The sequence below is a fragment of the Phalacrocorax aristotelis genome, chromosome 2 (assembly GCF_949628215.1).
Source record: "Phalacrocorax aristotelis chromosome 2, bGulAri2.1, whole genome shotgun sequence".
In the NCBI taxonomy this organism is placed as follows: Eukaryota; Metazoa; Chordata; class Aves; order Suliformes; family Phalacrocoracidae; genus Phalacrocorax; species Phalacrocorax aristotelis.
The window spans coordinates 75,852,264-75,871,069 of record NC_134277.1 but is presented as its reverse complement, the minus strand read 5'-3'; the positions used below and the strand labels follow the sequence as shown (position 1 = coordinate 75,871,069).

At 53.1% G+C, this 18,806-nt stretch overlaps 1 protein-coding gene across 1 annotated transcript; it reads right to left on the bottom strand.

The window, feature by feature from the left end:
* Nucleotides 1-7,660: 7,660 nt before the first annotated feature.
* FOXF2 (forkhead box F2) lies at nt 7,661-14,075 on the bottom strand. The gene is made up of 2 exons (XM_075084159.1): nt 12,608-14,075; nt 7,661-8,625 (listed from the first exon to the last, which is right to left on the bottom strand). The coding sequence occupies exons 1-2, from the start codon at nt 13,623-13,625 to the stop codon at nt 8,459-8,461; spliced, it is 1,185 nt and encodes a 394-aa protein (XP_074940260.1). The 5' UTR covers nt 13,626-14,075; the 3' UTR covers nt 7,661-8,458.
* Nucleotides 14,076-18,806: the final 4,731 nt, after the last annotated feature.

Genomic DNA, 18,806 nt, shown 5'->3' with positions numbered 1-18,806 from the left:
TTAGCCATTAATAGCCAACCATCAAAGGCTTTTCCATACAGGAGAGTCATGAATTGCTGTAGTGCATACTCCTGACTAATAAATGTGTCCTGAGATGCCCCTGGATGGGATGGTCTGTTTCACTCGAGCATCTGTTTTCTATTTCTCACCCTTGGAGTGTGGTTCCTGCCTGGGGATCCTGGGGGTACTTAGGTCCAGAACCAACTATGGGCAGGTGGAAACTGCTCAGATATCTTATGCCCTTCCGTACTGCTCTTAGACTGTTTGTGGGGAGGCAGCCAGCCCTCAGGTGATGGGCAGTGGAGGCTGAAAAGGAAGACAGGGTACTCCTGGGATGGACAAATGTCACCTGCTTACTGCAGATGTTTTTCTACTGATTTAGAGCATGGCCTATTGATCACATTTCCCTCTGAGACTGAAGGATGGGGCCAAGAAGGAGCTAATCAAATACAGTACAGGCTGGTAGAACTTGCCCATCTCTGCTGGGCTAAATACAAGGTTTTCCTTTTTTTTGCTTTTCCCCATGCTTCCTGTGGGTCTGTTCTGCTGAGTTACTATGAGTCTGCCCTCATTTATTCTGGCCATCTTCTCTTTTGACCTCTTCGGCAACTGAGTTGGAAAGTGCCTGGTATTTCCTTTAGAGAGTGGGAACTTGGGAGGAGGAAATTAACGCGCTACAGTAGAAGAGAAAGTTTCAGGAATTCTAGTTCTTCTCTTTGGTTTTGGGAAATTAGCACGTGTAGATGCCTTTTCTTACTTCCCTTAGTGAGGGATGCCTTTAAACCCTGGTCCTATAGTAGGACTGCAGTGCAAGCAATTAATCTGCAACAATAAGGAGGAAATCAGCGAGAAAATGTAGAGGAAATGTCAAGGGCTTGCAGAGATCTGCATATCTGGTGTTATAATATTCGAACAGAAACAGTGATGTATGAATCATTCACAGCCATTCCTTGCCCTCATGGTTTTGGTAACAAAGGCCATTGTCTGAAGAAGGACAGGAGCAAGGCTTATGTCCTGGGATTGAAAGAAAACTCACTCGGCAGAGGGAGAAATCTTCTGGCATAATCAACGGGCATGGAAAGGTGAGAAGGGACAGCAAAAGAAGGTTTAAAATATCAGCAGTCTAAGGCTAAAGCATGCTGAGGGACCACCACTCTGCACTCTGTAGGCTCTTGCTGCTGCCATCACCTTCCTGGATATTCACCGCTGTTACCGTCACAAACACACTGACTTCAGGCATCACTGCTCCAGGTGAGCTCTACCTTTATCCACTTTGTGCTCTTGCTGAAGGCAAGCACAGAGTTGTGGTCCTTTCCTCTCTTGGGTGGAAGATCAGGCATCGCTGGCTGGAGGCTGCACTAACACACAGCGTGCCAGCTGCACTTCCCGCAGCCTCTGCAGGACTGGGCATTTGCCATCCTTGGGGGAGCCTGTAACTGGGAGTAGCCAGGGACAAAGTAGTCTCCTGAAATCCAAGCTATTGGTTGATTTTCATAGAAGAAATAATGCTTTTTGAAATAAAAGATATTTGAAAAACAGCAGCTCTGCATGTCTCTCCACACTGCCTACTGCTGGGAGCCTGGGAAAGGCTGGGCTGCTTCAGACATGCCTGTGTCTCGGATAGGTTTCCCTAAACAGCTCCTACGGCTTTCTTGACAGAGCCTCTGAGCCTGCTGAGTAACTTGGCTGAGTCCTGGGCCCTGGTTCTGCTGTTTCAGACTACTTTGGACACTTTCGACAGGGAGTCAAGCCAGATTCCTCCTACCCCCTGCTCCTCTGCTGTCCTGGGACAAGTCTCTGTTTACTGGAGGTCACTTTTCTTGAGCTATTGCTTTTTTCCTGTCCGCTTCTCCTTGCTGCCTCACACTAAGCGAAACCAATATATTGATGTACTCAAGTCTCCCAGTTCTCAGAATAGCATGAGAGTATTTGTGAATCATTGCAGCACAGCTCTGTTCCTGCCTCAGAAGGGGTAAAAGGGGTGCACTGCAGTGAGGGGAACTTCTCGTGTGTGAAAGGAGGATTTACTGCATGATATGAGGAGCGGAATGTGATGTCTATTTTTAAGGGACCTAATTCTGCCTTTCATAGTTACATAGTGGAGCTTCTCATGATGGCTGCAGAAGTTCTTGCATCTCTTTTATCAGTGATGACCCTGACTTGATAACATTCACATTGCTCCCCAGAATCTGCACCCTCTCTATTATGGCTTTGCCTGTTAAGTCACCTGAGATCAAAGTACACTTCCTTCAGTGCTCCTTGTCCTCTCTGGTGAACAGCTCTGCTCTCCCTTCATTAATGACCAAGTGACCATATAGCCTTACCAGCACTAAGAGACCATGTGCCAAAGTAGACGTGGCAGAGGTTGGAAGCATTTCTGTGTTTCAGTGACTTGAATGTTGAAAGCATTTTATTTCTTCTTCAAGAGAGTGAATCATGCTGCTGACTCTGATCTTCACTGCATCTTCCCTCTCCCATCTGTTCATATTCTCTCCACCACAAAGGATGAGAGGCACTGTCCTGTAACCAAACAGCGGTCTCGAAGCCACCAGCAAATGCTCTGCAAGCCACCAGTGGTCAACATATCTCTGGCAGGGAAACCTCCAGATGAAAAAAAGCCATGTATGCAAGAAGGTCTGAAGCCTAATTTTAAAGCCTTGATTCCACAACTAAAATTGTCCAGGAGCTTCCAGTATGATCATGCTTTAGACCCAGTTTCTAACATTCAGCTATCTCACAGGGAAAAGCCGCAGCCCTTTAACATAAGGATCGCCTAGTCGCAGACACTGCCCTGTTTAGTTTCAATCAGCTTTGGGGAGTTGATACCACTTTAAAGTTGGTCGCATTGGCGTAGCTTGCAGCTGTACATGTATAAACAAGGGATTACAGTGATGGAGTGTCCATAAACACCAGTTCTGCAGTTTGAACTAAATCACACCTTTCATCATATCAGAAAACTGTTGAATGTGAGACACAGTCTCAGAGAATAATTTTAATCTAGTTTGAACTGATACAAAAATAAAACCGAGAGATTTTTCATCAAGTAAAATGTGTTTCGTATATGTTAATCAGGACAGGTATAAACCAATCCGAAGAGAATCTCTGAAAATGAGATAAGATTGTGTACATAAAGGATTTCAGTAGCTCAGCTAAATCGGTTATAAAACTTGTAATTTAAACTAATGCTACTTATATTTGGAGAGTAAGAATTAATGGGCTGCAACTCTATTGCAAGGAAAATGTTAGCAGTAGGGATATAGTCCAAGGACTTTGCCTTTTATCAGTTCCTCAAAAGCAGTTCAGTCTCTTCCAATTGCCCCAAAAACATCAAATTGCGCATGATCCCAACGGTTCTTCGCACAACGCTGCAAATTCATTTTGTGATGGTTAAAATAACCAATGTAACACAGTTAGCATTTCTCCATAATCTCCTAAATAAATCTAAATCCACTGTTAAAATACCTCTAATTCCAGCTGCAGTTTGGTAGGGGTGTCCCAACAAATTTTAAAACCTCCTCCTCTTCTCGGCATATTTCTTTTTAGAAATGACCGATGGAGAAGCCAATAGATTTCTATAAATCACTGTTGGATGAAAAGGAGTCTTGAAGTTGTTTAATATTACAGATGTTTTGGAGCTCTATTCAGTAGTTGGCAAGTCACATGAAGCTGCTCTGAATTCTTTATAATCTAGACACAAAGATCATTGAACTCTGAGAGAACCTCTGGGCTTTTGTTCAAAAATATGTTGGCTTCTATTTACCTCTTTCTTCATTTATATCTATCAAATGGCTCAATATATAAATAAAGCCCGGGTGTTCTTATTAGCTAAGGCAGTATTTCATGCAGATTAATGCCAGCAGGTTTTGTAAAATACATCTCTATTCAAAGCTGGAGTGTGTTTTGAATTAATTTTCATCCTGTATATGAATCAGGTATATTCTACTCGAGTTCTTATACAAGGCTCAGCTGCAGCACATAGGAGGAACCTGTAGTGTTTAATTCTAGTCCCATCATCCTTCTTCAGCAAAGCAATTTTAACCCTAAACGACTTCATAATCCCGTTGACATTAATGGGAGTACTCACGTGCTCAGGTATATTAAAATTAAAATTGAAAACAGCACCTTGCTTTCTCAGGGCCTAGGTGACATACCTAGCATTTTATTGGACAGGCTTATTTAAATATTACCTTATGCATATGTTATGAGCAAATCTTTCTAATTCAATAAAATCAGGCTTATTGTTATTGAGTTAGAAAAAATCACAACGAAAAACAACTTTACTTTTCTTTGCCTCCAATGCAGGCTAAAACTCTCATACTAAACTGAAAATATTGTGTAAAGTAGTTTGCCAGCTGAACCAAAACACAGCAAGATATTAATCTGATGTTGCTCTTAATAGAATAATGAGCAAGGGGATTTAATGGGCTTAATAAACTGACTGTTTCAAAGAATGCTTTGGTCAACTACCAGCTAGAGATTCAACATCCCACATAAGGTATCTCTGCATTTGGCTAATTTTGCCAACATTAAATTGATTGTTCAAATGATCCCAGCTTTGGAGCGGTTCAGTGCTTTTTTTCCTGCGTAACGTAAACACCCTCACATGCAAAATCCCTCCACTGAGGCAGTAAGACCGTGATGAAACCAGAGGATGGAGAAAATATATGTCTATAAGATTATAGCAGATCACATGCAAACTGTTTGAGGCGCTCCAGTGTGATTTCATTCCCATCCTGCGGAAACTCTGCCTAGTGTGCTCTCATAATGGAAATGTTTGGATTAGTCTACGTTCAATCCATTTGCCTCAGCGCCTCACCAAATGTGAGCTACGCCATCAGTCTAGATGACTAACTATTTATAATTTTGTTGTAGCTTTCTTGTAGCTGTGGCGGTCTGAGGTCATTAGAGAGGCAAAATTTGCAGGAGCCGCATTACTAATGCATTAGGCCAACTGATATGGTTGGAAAAAGTAACGCAGCTTTTTGGATACGCAAGCTCTTCATCGGGGTAGACCAGACGTGTACCTAGGAGTTATCTGCTCTCACCCTCCTCTGTGCTCACCCGTAAGGACAGGGAGGTTGTACGGGCTGCAGCCCTAGGCTGAAAGCCAGCGCTGACCATATTTTCAGACTCAGTGGAGGTGCTTGACTGTTGTTGGGTGCTACTTGGGCTACAGCACTGCTAAAGAAAGAACAGGTATCGCTTAGGCATCTCACAATCCACACATAGCGGACAAAGCAGTCAGGGGCACGTTAGCAGGCAAGGAATGAAAAGATAACAAACGATAAAGAGGAGAGAAAATATTATTGTCATAGAAAAGAGCAATAACTAAGAAAGCTGCAGAGACACAGACCTTCCCGTGTTTTATACCGATGCTTATTTTAGCACAGCAACTAGAAGTTTCCCTGTGGGGTGACTAGCAAACACACGCTCAGCTTCGGGTATGCCCCCCTGGGCTCTTTCGCAATGTTCAGACCTAGATACACGCATCTAGATTTCTGGTTTTGTTTTAACACCAGAAATTTCAGCTTTCTCTGATGCTGTGGGTCTCCAGGAGTCTCAGAGGTCAGTACTGCATCACTACTGCTGTGATTAGAAGTCTCAATGTGCTGGATCTCTAACAAAGAATTTATTTTCCCAAAATATGAAGTATCCGGGCATGTTCAATGACTGTTAACAAATGTAAAAAGATGCAAAGGATTTTTAACTGTATGGCTGAAACATAAATACCTTGTCCTCGCAGTGGCATAGCTCTTGGTCTTGACTCCCACTGGCTCTGTGGCCACTGGATTTCTTTAGACTAAACAAGAGCTGAATTCCTAGGGTAAAAGGTACTGTAATAAAATCAAATATCAAAACAAAATCAGATCAAATTAACTTGAAAACCTGGCCACTTTTTTCCTCCCCGTCGTTTGCTGGTCACCCTTCAGTTCAGAAGAAAGAGGCTGGGTTCATTTTACTAAGCCCCCAGAAACATCCTGATGTCTAAAGAGCACTGCTTCTGAAACGTCCTTTGTTTGGGACGCTTTAAGGGGGAAAAGGCAACCTTGGTCTGTTAAACGAGAATAGCCTTAAATCGTTACAGGAGAGCACAGAAGACCAAAACTGAAGGATGCCCCAGCAAATCCTTCCCCTTTCTTAGGAGAAAAGCCAGTGCCAGCATTACCCACGTTTTCTGGGATATAACGGCGCTCGGAAGGGCGGCGGGGGGACACCCACGACCCCAAGCAAACTGTAATGCCAAAATCCCGCGGAGCGGCGGAGGCGGGAGGCCGCCAGCAGCACGGGGAGCGGGGCTGGCTTGCGGGGCCGGGGCCGCTGGAGGGCACTGGCGCCCCGCGCCCGGCCGCCGGGGAGGCGAGAGGCAGTTTTTTTCTCTTTGAGGTCCTGTCATTCCTGTATAAACAAGTTACGTTCAAGTGTTTAGGATATAAATTACGACCATGCAGGCTTGCCTCGGAAAGAATGTAAACACAGCACTGTGGTCGGAGCAACCTCTGAAACTGACTTTATAATTTATCACAGGCCCTGAGAAGCTCGGGGAAGAAAAGGGCATGTTTGAGCATAAATATGTATTTAAAAAGACGAAGAGTTTTATCTCTATGTGTAACTACATAGAGATAATTTTATACGTAGATGTGTGTGCATGCACTTCTATGTATACGTCCGCATATACATGTACCGTTTGGCTGAAAGCCGCGCGCTTTCCAGCCCTTGGGCGCGTTGGGGTACGGGGGCGCCTCTGTCCCCTCCGTGGGACGGGACGGGCTGCGCGGGGGGACAGTGGCGAGCTGCGCCCGCCGGCGGGGCCGCGCAGGGCTGCCCCCGGGCCGTGGCCGTGGCCGTGGCCGTGACCGTGGCCAGCCCCCGGGCCGAGGCGGGCCGTGCCGTGCCGGGTGGGTTTGGTGGGCATCCCCCGGGCGGGGCGGTTGCGGGGGCCGTGGGGTCGGCCCGCCCGGGGGATGCGCGGGCAAGCGGCTCCCGTGCGCGGGGCACGGCGGCATCCTGGGGACAGGGCTTGTTTTGCCTGGGGTACTTTCGGGGCCCTCTTTTATTTTCTTTCGCTTCCTTTTTTTCTTTCCTTTTTTTTTTTTTTTCTTTTTTATCCCCTCCCGCCCCCTTCTCGGGGCCTCCCACCCAGTCCTTGTCAAGCCACGGCTTTATCGCGGATCCCCCTCACCGCCCACCCGTGACATGCCCTCCCGGGTGCAACCCCGCGTTGCACAGGGGCTGCTGATCCCCGCACCTGGCAAAGGCCCCTGGGGGCACAGAGGGACTCCCACGGGGCTGCGTGGGCGGGCGGGACGGGGACACGGGGACACCTGGACACAGCCCTAAAACGCGGGGAGGGCGTTTCGGCGCCGGGGGAGCCGTCGAAGAGAGGAGCAGGCGGTCTGGACCCTGCTGCTTTTGTGTCCACTGCCCCGGCTATTTCCAAATCTATCCAGCAGCGGGAGGAAGCGGGGTGGGGAGCGGGCGAGGGCGGGAGGGGCAGCCCCGAGACCACGGCGCTGGCCCCCTCCGGTCAACCGCTCCGTCCCTTCCTCCGCCTCCAGCGGCTGGGGGGTTTGGGGTTGCAGCTTTAACCATCTCGGATGCTGGAGTGAAAGAGTTTTCTCGGAAGGAACCGAGGGAAAATAAGTGCCTGTCCAGCGCATAGTCGTTTATATACATTTTATTGGAAAAAAAATTTGTACATCAAAATATTTTGGCAAACTGTAAAAAGTCTACATAAGTGCAAATATAATCTCCTTTTAAAGCAATAGTGTGTGAGTATACACGAGATTTATTTAAATTTTTTTTTAAAATATTGTGGTAGAAAACAACCTTTGTAAAAATAAAAAACAACACGTTGTATTGCTGCAATACTGAAAAAAATTGAACTTTTCTTAAAGTCTATACACGAAAGGGCTAAACAATACTGTTTTAATAATATCGATCGGTCGGTGCTGAAGTCCACACAAAGTGTCCTTGGTGGGGCTCGGGGAGAGAAGAAAAAAGAAAAAAAAAAGTAAATTTCCCGCTAAGGCAGCAACGGAAGGGGGAGTCCTCGCAGGTGCGGAGCTGGGAGGTTTCTATTTCATATTCAAAGACACTTTCTCGTATAAAAATATATCGAATTGTTCCCTTTCCCAAAGCTCGAGTCTTTAGGAGATCACAGAAAGGTGGTTTATGATTAAGCTGGTCAGACTTGGCTTAAGGACACTGAAGTCCCACCTAACCCAACACACCACTCAAGGCATTTTTCTCTTAGGAAGAGCTTTGGGGCGTTATATCGGCTGTACGTGTCCTTCAAGGGATGGAGGGGGGCGGAAAACACTGCTTCCTTAGGTAATTTTGCTAAGTGACTCGTGTACTATCAATGCTACCAGAGTGCACATTATAGTTAACCTGCGTGGGTCCGTCTATACCTCGGCTCTGTTAATGCCACCCGATTGTCTCTGTTGGGGCGCTGCCTTCACATCACGCAGGGCTTGATGTCTTGACAGACGCTTTGATGGTGGTGATGGTGGTAGTAAGATCCACTAGCGGAAGGGTGAAACGAAGAAATGCCATTAAAATTGAGGACAAAATCTTTCCTGTCACACACCGGGGAGGGGTGATGCTGGTAGCGAGGCAATCCCACTGCAAAAGAAGGAAATAACAAGAGCTGCTCAGAAGCCGGGTAGGTCTGCTCGGGCGGAGCAGCCCCTTCTCCCTCTCCCGCGGGGAGGAAGAGTCTCCACGCAGCAGGGCTGACACACCGCTATCTCCCCCCGGTATCGGCTGCGTCCTGCGGGGTTTGGGACCGCCTCTCTGGCTTTCCTGGCAGCGGACGGGGCGCTGCCCCGGGGCAAAGCCTGTCCCGTTTGCAGGGCAGAGAGCGGCGGGTCCCACCGCCCCGAGCAAGGAGGGGACGGGGATCCCCCGGGAAGCCCTCATCGCCCCGGGTGGGCCCGGGGCTGCACCCGTGTTCGTATCAGCCCCCGTGCCCGCTTTGCGGGGGGTGGGGGGAGAGGGGTGGGTTATAAGCCACCCAGCCGTGTGGCACGGAGGCTGAATAGAGGAAGGTGGGTGGCGGTGGATGCCCACGGACAGATGCACGCATATCTCGGGGCACTCCTCCCGCGTGGGCGCACACGCACTGCCATCTGCCCCTCTGCCTGCGTGTCTGTCAGCCTGTGTGGTTAGGTCAGCCTCTGCGTGTGGTTCAGATGAGGGGGTTGAGGGGGTGCGTGTGTCCGAGGGGAGGATGCGACGCGCGTGTTTTTATTGGATGCGCCGCAGCCGTTTGAATCCGATTCCCACCTTTGCTCCCTCTTTGCCCTCCCCATCCCGTCGCTGGGAGGTTTTTGCTTTTGATTTGAATGGCTGCAAATTGAATTCCAGCCACGGTCCGTTTGTGTGTCGATAGTGTATTTATTTGTGGGTGTCTGTGCGTGTATAGGAGCGTGCACGCCTATACACGCGTGTGCTTTCATAAACGTAAGATACAGCCCGAGGACACCCTGCTGTCCGTCAACAACAAAAGGCGAAGCGCATCCGCGGAACCGACATGTAAACGACCTTGCAAATTCCCATTTTCTTTTCCCACAGCCTAAGGCAGCCTTTCGGGAGACAAAGACAAGAACCGCGTGGGAGATCCCCCCGACAGCGCGCGCCGTGGGGCCGTGCTGGGATCTTTAGCCTGGCAGGGTTCCTACTAGATCCGGCGGGGAGAGGAGCGTTGCCTGAGCAAGGCCTGCAGGGTAGAGCCAGGGAGGGATTTGATTTGGCGTGTGGATGTCAAACTCGGCTAGCGGCATCCTGTCAAAGCTGACCGAGGGTCAAGAAAAAAAAAAAAAAAAGAAGAGAAAAAAGCAGCAAAAGAAGGGGGGGGGGAGGGAAGAGTGAAAGGTCCCCGGTTTTCCCCAGGGTCGCAGGGCCGAGCCCTTTGGCTGCGGCCCGCGGGGCCGCGCAGGCGGCGCGCACAGCCCGTCTCCTCCGGCACTGTCCCCTCCTTCACCCCGCAGAGCTCACTTTATAAAAGTGATTATTTCGCTGGATTTCCTCGGCTTTCTAATAACCCTCCTGGTATGCTCACCATAAACCGGAGCACTTTATTACAACCTTGATTCAATCATTTAGTAGGATTTAATAGTGTGCGAAAAAATTCCGGCTCCCCCCCGCCCCCCAGTTTCAAAATCCTTTTAGCAGAACCGAGCCTTCTGTTTCCAATTTTTTCCTCTTATTTTTGGGTCTGATGCAAATTCAAGGTTTTAAGTCCGCCCTGTCGCTGTCATGAGTAGTGGATTATTGACCGATCAACAGCGGTTGCCACCGAATTTGCTTTGCATTTAGCCAACAGAAAGGGAGCGGCGAAATTCACTTGCTACTAGTTTTGTGGGGAGAGGAGGAGAAAGATTATTGCTGGTAATAATTACGAGTGAAGGAGCTCGGATCTTTTTTCCCCATCTCCTTTCACTCTGCTAAAACGTTTGCACCGCAGAGATTTTATGTAACACACATGAGTAAGGATTGGATCCATCAACAAAAATAAAGGGTTGGGTTTGGGTTGTTGGTTGGGTTTTTTTTTTTTTTTGGTTAGGGGCTTTTTTTGTTTGTTTGCTTGTTTTTAGCTAGTCAAGGAATGGGGATGGCTTCCACTAAAGTCCTGGGCCCACATCCTGAAGCTGTGGAAAATAAGCAGAGAAACGCCGTTTTGCAGAGTGCTGGCGTTAAATCTGAGCTGCTGGAAACGGACGCTCATCGTCGGCATTAAGAAAGCGTCCATCGGTCCGTCTGCATGTATATCCGTCCTCGAACAGAAACAATTCGGATTTAAACCGCCCCAGCCTCGGAAACCGTGTTGGAGGCTTTGGGGGGACCAGTTCCCTTCCTCTCTCTCCTGCTTTTTGGTTTGAAGAGCCGTTCTTGTTTCCAAATGAAAATTTCTCTTCCAGGAATTGCCTTTCCCACCTCGGGTGTCTGTCAGGAGGAGGAGACAGCTGCCTCTCGACCCCGCTCCCCGGGCCAGCCCCACTCCCGCGCCACGCGTGGCCCCGTGGGCCCTGCGCGGCGGCCCGCGGGACCGCAAGGAGGAAAACAAACAGGGGAAAAAAATCCAAAAGAAAGGAAAAAATAAAACAAACAAACAAAACAATTCCAAGTAACAACAGCGATAACAACAAAGCAAGGCAGAAATTCCTAACGGTAAAGGTACGTATTTCGGCGGGGGGGTGCCCTTGTGAACCCGCCGGCCTCTCGCCCCGGCGCCCAAAGCCACGTGGAAGGACGACCTGAATCTCCGAAGAGTGGGTTTAAGCCTCCGTGGGCACGGAGGAGCCCAGCTGGGGAGGCACTGCGTCCCCGCAGCCCTCCCTTGCGCCCGAACCCCGGTAAGGCGGCGACCCGCTCCGCAGCCGCCTCTCCCCAGGAGCCACATCGGGGCTGTTGAGGGGTTTCGGTGGGCTTTTTTTGTTGTTGTTTTTAAGGGAGGAAAATTTGCAACCGCTTACTCTCCCCTGACACCCCCAGTCCCTTCTCCGGCGCTGGCCGAGCGGCTTCCCCGGCGGCTGGGCTCCGAGCTCGCCCTCCCCGCGGCGGCGGCAGGCTGCGGCGAGGCCGGGGCGGGCTGCCGGGCCCGCAGAGGGACAGGAGAGTGATTGACAGGCGCCCAAGGAGGGGGCGGGAGGGGACGCAGAGCTGAGGGTCGCCTGTATTTGTTACTTGTTGAAATTCCCATAAAATTGAACAAGACCCCGCTCTCATAGGGGTTAAGTCAGGCTAAAATCCTCTTCGGTGTGGTCCAGCCCAGACTGTCTTTGTTTGCTTAACCTCCGGGACCCACGTTTAAAAGGGCTATTTGGAAAATTTCCCCGTAAGAGCCCAACATCTTTTACCCATTTTTGTGCTCGGATTTTTCTGAGCAGACATTGTCTGTAATCACCGGCCGGGGGGCGGGGGGCGCGGCGGGGGGAGACAGAGACCAGAAAACTCTTTCCCTCCGGTTGCAGAAACACACTGGATCCGCTTTAATCTCTCTCGCATTTTTCAAGATCAACGGTTTGCGTTTTTTGGTTTTGGGTTTTTTTTTTCCCGTTTGTTTGTTTGTTTCGTTTGGGGTTTTTATCCCCCCCCTCCTCCCCCCGCAGGGCCTAGGGGATAATATTTAAGGCCTTTTTTTTTGGTTACTCCCGCGACGCGCCTCCGCGGACCGCGGTTCACCGAGGCGGCGGCGGTGCCTGGCGGTGCTCCCCGCTAAGAGAAGCCGCAGCCCGGGGCGGCGGGGTTCGCCTCGCTCATGTCGCCGGCACCGGGGGCGGCGCGGCGGGTACACGGACGTGCGAGCCGGGATGGAGCCGGGACGAAGCCGGGACGGAACCGGGCTTTCCTCACAGCGCTCCTTCTTGACGCTGGGCAAGAAGGAGGGATGCTCGCAGCCAACTCCCCCCCTCCCCCCAGACATCCCCCCTCTCCCGAAACAGCTCCAACCCACGAGTATTTTCCTCTCTCTCCAGACAATGCCCCTCTTTCTCCGACGCCGTGGAGGTCGGGCTTTCCCCGCGCGAACCCCTCGTCGCCGGAGAAAGCCTCGGCGGCGCCGCGCTCCCCGCCGCCCCTGCCACCCCCCCGGGTCCCTCCCTACCTGAGAGGTCGTCGCGGGGGCTCTGGTGCAGGTAGCCCTGCTCCAGGGAGTAGGAGGGCACGCTGGAGTGGATGCCGGAGGAGGCGGCGTTGGCGGCGGGGAGGCCCTGCTGCTTTATGTAGGGAGAGGCCCCCGAGGCTGTCCAGTGAGCCGAAGGGCTCGTGTAGGGCGAGTGGCACTCGATGGCGCTCGCCATAGCCGGCGAGGAGGGCACGGGGCTGCTGCTGCTGTCGGGGCCGTAGTCCCCGTTGGCAGTCACCGGGCAGCTGGCCATGTAGGTCGAGCCGGGGTTGGGCGACATGTGCGGGACGTGGTGGCCGCCGCTGAGTCCCTCGTAGCCGCTGGCCATGGCGTTGGGCATCATGTCGAGGTTGTAGCCGTTGGAGTGGCAGGCGAGGGAGGCGGGGGGCGCCTGGAAGTCGAAGCCCTGCGGGAGGATGGAGGCGCCGAAGCCCAGCCCGTTCATCATGCGGTACATGGGCTTGAGCGCCTGGCATTTCCTCCTGAAGCCTCGGGGCCGCCGTCGGAAGGAGCCCTCCTCAAACATGAACTCGCTGGCCGGGTCGATGGTCCAGTAGTGGCCCTTGCCCGGGCGGCCCAGGCCCTTGGGCAGCTTGATGAAGCACTCGTTGAGGGAGAGGTTGTGGCGCACGGAGTTCTTCCAGCCCTGGTAGGAGCCGCGGAAGAAGGGGAAGCGGGCCTGCAGGAACTGGTAGATCTCGCTGAGGGTCAGGCGCTTGGAGGGTGAGCTCTGGATGGCCATGACGATGAGGGCGATGTAGGAGTAGGGGGGCTTCTCGGGCCGCCGCAGCCCCGAGCTGGCCTTCTTGCTCTTGGAGGACGCCGCCGCCGCCGCCGAGGAGGAGGAGGAGGAGGAGGTGGAGGTGGAGGAAGAGGAGGTGGAGGTCTCCAGGGCGGAGGAGGGCGGCCGGCTCATCTGGAGAGCTCCGGGAGCCGGGCTGCAGGAGCGGAGAGGGACGGGGGGCTCCAGCCGCTGCTGGCCGCTCTCGGTGGTCATCTGGCGGAGGGAGGGGAATGGGGCAGGGTGGGCTGAGGATGGGAGGGAAGGGGGGGAGCCGGGCGGGGTGGGTACCGGGGCGGGGGGTGCCCCGCAGGGGGAGAGCGGGGGGGGGGGGGGGCGGTGGGAGCTGCTGTCCTCCGGGCACCTCCTCAGCGCGGCGGGCGGCGGCGGGGCGGCGGCAGCGCCCTGCGCATCCCTCCCCGCGGTCCCTTGCGCAATGGCTCCCCTGCTTTCCGCCGGAGCCAGGCGCTGGGAGGGATGGACCGGCCCGGCCCCGGCCCCGGCCCCGGCCCCGGCCCCCGCCCTCCCCGCGCCGCCCGCGAAGGCTCCTCTCAGCGCCGCTCCGCTTCCTCCTCTGCCCCCCACCTGGGGACCATCCCGCTGCCTAATCCGGCAAGGGGAGGAAGCGCAAGAGCCCCCCTCTCCAATCTCTTCCGCACTGTTATTCTCTCATATGTTTTTTTCTCGCGCAAAAGGCACAGCGCGGCCGCCTATCAGTTCCTCCAATCTTGCTCTTTTTGTCTCCCTTTCCCCGCAGGCCCCCCCTGAATCCAACCGAGAAATCGGCAGAGATAGAGAGAGGGAGAGAGGGAGCAAGAAGAGGGGGGAGAGACCACCCCCTTTCCAGCTGGCCTCTGTCCACCCGTCATCTGGGCAGGAGGCGCTGCTGCTGCTGCTGCCGGCGCTGCTGTCGCGGCACCATCCCCGGCCCGCTCCCGCTGCCGGCCCCGAAGCGACACCGTTCACCGCCTCCCCTGGGCTCCTTCGGCCCCGCAGGCACCGGTCCGCCCGCTGCTCCCCGGCACGGCAGGCCCCGGGGGCGAGGGGAGCGGCTGCCTGCCCTGGGGCACACGGGCACTGATGCCGCCGGGTGCGGGCGTGGATGCATGTGAGGGGGTCGCCTGCCCTGCGGAGCCGCAGGCAGCGGTGCCTGCTGCTCCTTGAGCCTGCCAGACCTTCGGGTTTTAAGACTTCTCGCTGTCCCTTGCCGTCGTCCCCCCGCCTCAAAATGCAATTCATTTTATCGGGCAACGGGGGTCGATTCCGAGGCGCAGGGATGCGCCCTCCCTCTGCCCCCCGGGGACGCCCCCTCGGCGCAGCGGGGCGGTCACGCGTGTTGGCAAAAGCTGTTTGCCGGAGGAAACGGGGCGCCGGAGGGGGCAGGGAGGAGAGGAGCCGGCGGAGGCACAGGCCTGCTCCCAGATGATGGAGGAGGCTCCAGGATCAAACTGGAGACGGAAGGAGGACGGCGGCAGAACGAGAGGCAGAGCAGACAGGGATGCTGGACCAAAGGCACGGGGGTGGGAAGGGCGCGGGCAGAGCGGGACGCCGTATCAGCGTGCCTGCAGCGCTCTGTGTGTGTGTGTGTGTGTGTGTGTGTCTGCGTGTGTGTGTCTGTGTGTCCGTCTGTCTCCAGCGCAGCTCCGTGCTGAGAGCTCGCTGGTGGGTACGGGCAGGGAGGGGGTGGGGCTGGTCCCAGACAGTGACCTGCAGTTGAGTGGTAGCAGGCTTTTTCCATCAAACTCTGCCTGGATACCACACACAGAGCCCAAGTGTCAGTTTACTGCCCTGAGCCCGGCTCCTTTTCCCTAAGCTCCACAGTAATTAGACAAAGAAAACCTAAATTAACTGAACAGGCGTCGACAGCTTCCTCCAGATCACCACTGCTGCATGCATGGGAATGTGTCCGAAAATGGCTTGATTGTACCTGAGGATCAGCTAAGAAAAACACTACGGAGCCCAGCAATGTTTACTACACTTTTTTAATAGAAAAAAAAAAAATTGGTCGCCCAGTCGATAGATCGTATTTACCTTTCCTGAGGCATCGATTTAAATTGTTCCAATCGTAAAAAAGAAAAATCATCTATAATTCTATCATCTGTATCTATATCTATATCTTGTGCATCTATGTCTATATCTATACCTGTGTCTATCTCTCTCTTTCTCTATATATATCTCTCTATATATATTCTCTCTCTTTTTTTTTTTTTTTCCTGGTGGGGCAGGGAGGCCGACGTGCGATTCCTGATCTCGTTGTAACCACCTATTCAGAATACATAAAAAAAAAATACCCGTGATTTTATATGTAAACATCCTTCCCTGCTCTAGGTAGGCGAGCGAGCGTCCTTTTTCGCCTTCCGCGACGGGACGTGTGTCTAAATGCCACCCTCGGGTGACATGCCCGAGTCATTTCGGCGAGGATCAGGAGGCTAAATGTATTAAATGCAAGGGGGGGTGGGGGCGGGAAGGCGTCGTCTGAAAATGACTCTAACCTACCCCCCTTTCAGATAACGCGTTTCGATCATTAATATTAGCCGAGAGGGAAGAGGCGTTTACTCCCAACACAGATGTGACGATATACGAAGGTGTCGTTGCCTTCTCTGCGGTACGAGACGGGACGGACAAAGCCGGGCAGGGCAGCCGTGTGGCAGAGAGCCTCACGCTGCTTCAGTCGCGACTTGACACAGCCCTGGTATGAGGATCGGGGGTAACGCTCTCAGTCAGGAGCCTTCTACCTGTTGGCGGTGTCCTCTTCGCAGCAGGCGCTTGTTTCAGACGTAGCATTGAGGAGTCTCCAGGACGTGGTACCGAGACTTTAAAAGATGGTTTGAAGTGCCTGTGATTAGACAGAAGTGCATTTGCTGTTTGGTGGAGATGTTTATTTTGGTTGGTGTATCCATTTCTGAGCTGATCCCAGCTTTGGAGCACAACGGGTTTGTTTTACCAGAGTATACGGAAATTAAACTTTTTGGCAGATTTGGTTACTCAGATGTTGTTCTATAATCATCGTTTTTATTCTAGGAAATCTCTTCATTATTGCGGTTTCAGTTTCGTGTTCATAACACTGGCCCCTCTGCTTCGTGGGCTAAATGAAGTAAGTTAGACTAAACGAGCTAAGAAAATGAGAGACAAGTATGAAAGATAAATGTTTACGGTTATCTTGGAGTCCTTTCTTTTCTCCCCCCCCCCCCCCCCCTTTTGTTCTTTTTCTGTTCTTTTCCTCCTTTTTTTTTTTTTAACTGCGTGCTTCAGGCTCTTTCCTCTCCTCTGTGGTCCTGCAGATGAGAAGCGTTTTTTCAATTAAAGCCCAGACTGAAACTTAAACAAATCCCTCCAGTATTGTAAAAGTGCGTTTCCTTAAGCCCCGGAGGATTTTCCTCCAACTGTCAGTTTCAGGGTGCCTGGATTTAGATCTCGATCTACAGCGGCTGACAGAGATCCCTTTCCGCATGAGGGGCATGCGGGCATTTTAACGAGCTGGAGGAGCCAAGCAACCACAGCGGAGCCCCAGGCAGCCGGTCCCGGTGGCCCCGGTGGCCCCGGGGCGACGGCCTGGGGCTGCAGTGGTGGGGGGGGGCGGGAGGGAGGAAGGGAGGCAGCCCCGCCGCAGCGGAGGGAGCAGAGAGGCCGGGATGGGATGGGAAGGGACTCGCAGCGGTCCTGCCCGGTCCTTTGTGCTGCTCCCGGGACCTCTTGACTTCTCGGGACCTCTGGCAGTAGCCGTGCGATCCCGATGTTTGTTTGGAGAGGTTTTTCCGCTTGTTTTTTGCCCCCTCCCCTCGCCTCTTTCTTTTTTTTTCTTTGCGTAGGCAATGGGTAGCAGGCATGACTCTTTTTATAGACGTCTTCCCTGAAGGCTGCCATCAAGACCCTTCTTCCTAGCTCCTCTTGAAGGCTCGGTCTCTCTCTCCTTTTCCTCGGAAAAGGGGAGTCGGTCCCGGCATCCGAGGGGTTGAGACACCTCCCATCTCAAGGGCAGGCAAGGACATTCAGCGCAGACGCAGGGGCCTACCTCTCCTTGCGGGAAAAAACCCAGCCCGACCCCAAAAGCATCACCAGACACGCTCCCTGCACACAACGGGCACCTCTCACAGCATTTTGCAGGGTGTTACCTGGGGTTTTGCCACACGGGTTTGGCTGGCTTCCCGTGAAGATACCTTGGGAAATTTTTCGGCAGTGCCTAGATGTGGGGGGAGCTAAGGCTGGGTCAGAACACCTCCTTGAAGGTAGTGGTCGTGAATTAGCAGGGCCGCACCTTTCCCTTTCCTCCCTGCTACACAGCTCTCCCGTCCGGGGCAGCTTTGTTCAGCGCCCGAGGACGGAGAGAAGGACCAGGCGAGAAACAAAGTTTGGGCGAGAAGCCAGCCCAGGAGCAGAATCTATTCGCCTTCAGGGAAGTGTTTTTTTCAGGGGGAAGTCAGCCTCAGCAGGTGGGAGAGGGGGCGCCACCCGACCCTCCCACGCTGGACACGCAGGACCTGGGCTCCCGGGCGCGTCCCGCAGGGAGCTGGGACTCCGCGGAGGGCAAAGTGCGAGCCCTGAACACGGGGGGCGCGATGACATCCCACCCCCGACCCCACCCCGGACAGGTTCTGCTTTCCAAGGCGTTTGGTCTCTTCAACGGGCTGAAAAGAATCTCTTAGCTTTTAGACTTCCCCGGAGTGCACCTACAGCCTAAGATTTTGTTGCCGTGTTGACCCCCCCATCCTTCTCAGCCCCCCTCTCCCCCCCAAGACTGCCTCCATCCCCTGCATCCCATCTCATCCTCATCCCTGCGCGGGAGCCGGGGCAGAAAGACACCCTGGGAGCCTGAGGTGCCCACTCTCCGTTTGAGCTCGCTAAGCCCGGGGTTTAGCAAAGCCGACTTCCATCCAGCCGCGGGGCTCTCCTGGGGGTGCCGAGGGTGGGTGGGCTGCCGGCACCCAGCGGGCTGCCCGTCCCGTGCGCCCCTCCATACTTTTTTCCGCTGCCCTCCCGGGCTGGGGGACGCAGGAGGAAGGGGGCCCCCAGATGTTGGGGTAAAGCCGGGGCTCCGACTGACGGAGAAGACCTGACCGCCCTGCAGACACCGTGAGTGTTGCAACAGCCCGTCGGAGCTGCGCCGACACCGCGGCTGTTAAACCTGCACAAAGACACGCTCCGCGTATAATAATAGCGTCGGTTTTGTAGGTGTCAGCCCCCGAGTACTTCCACCAAGTGTTTGTGTGGGTAGGCTTTGCTTTTCCTATGCCAGAAGACAATGTTAAAGATTTTATCCCCTCCCAGCTCTGCACAGCTCCAGCTGAACTTCCCGGAGCATCAAAATAAACCCCCTACAGCGGTCAGGATATAGGTCACCTCTCTAAAAGGAAACACAACCCTTCCAAAAATATAAAACATCTTTGACGTTAAAAAAAA

What these genes read in the sequence shown, in the direction of transcription:
- FOXF2 (XM_075084159.1), bottom strand. Translation starts at nt 13,625, where the DNA reads ATGACCACCGAGAGCGGCCAGCAGCGGCTGGAGCCCCCCGTCCCTCTC. An exon ending in CCCCCGCGACGACCTCTCAG is followed by an intron (nt 8,626 to 12,607) that starts GTAGGGAGGGAC and finishes CTTCTTTTGCAG; the next exon opens with TGGGATTGCCTCGCTACCAG.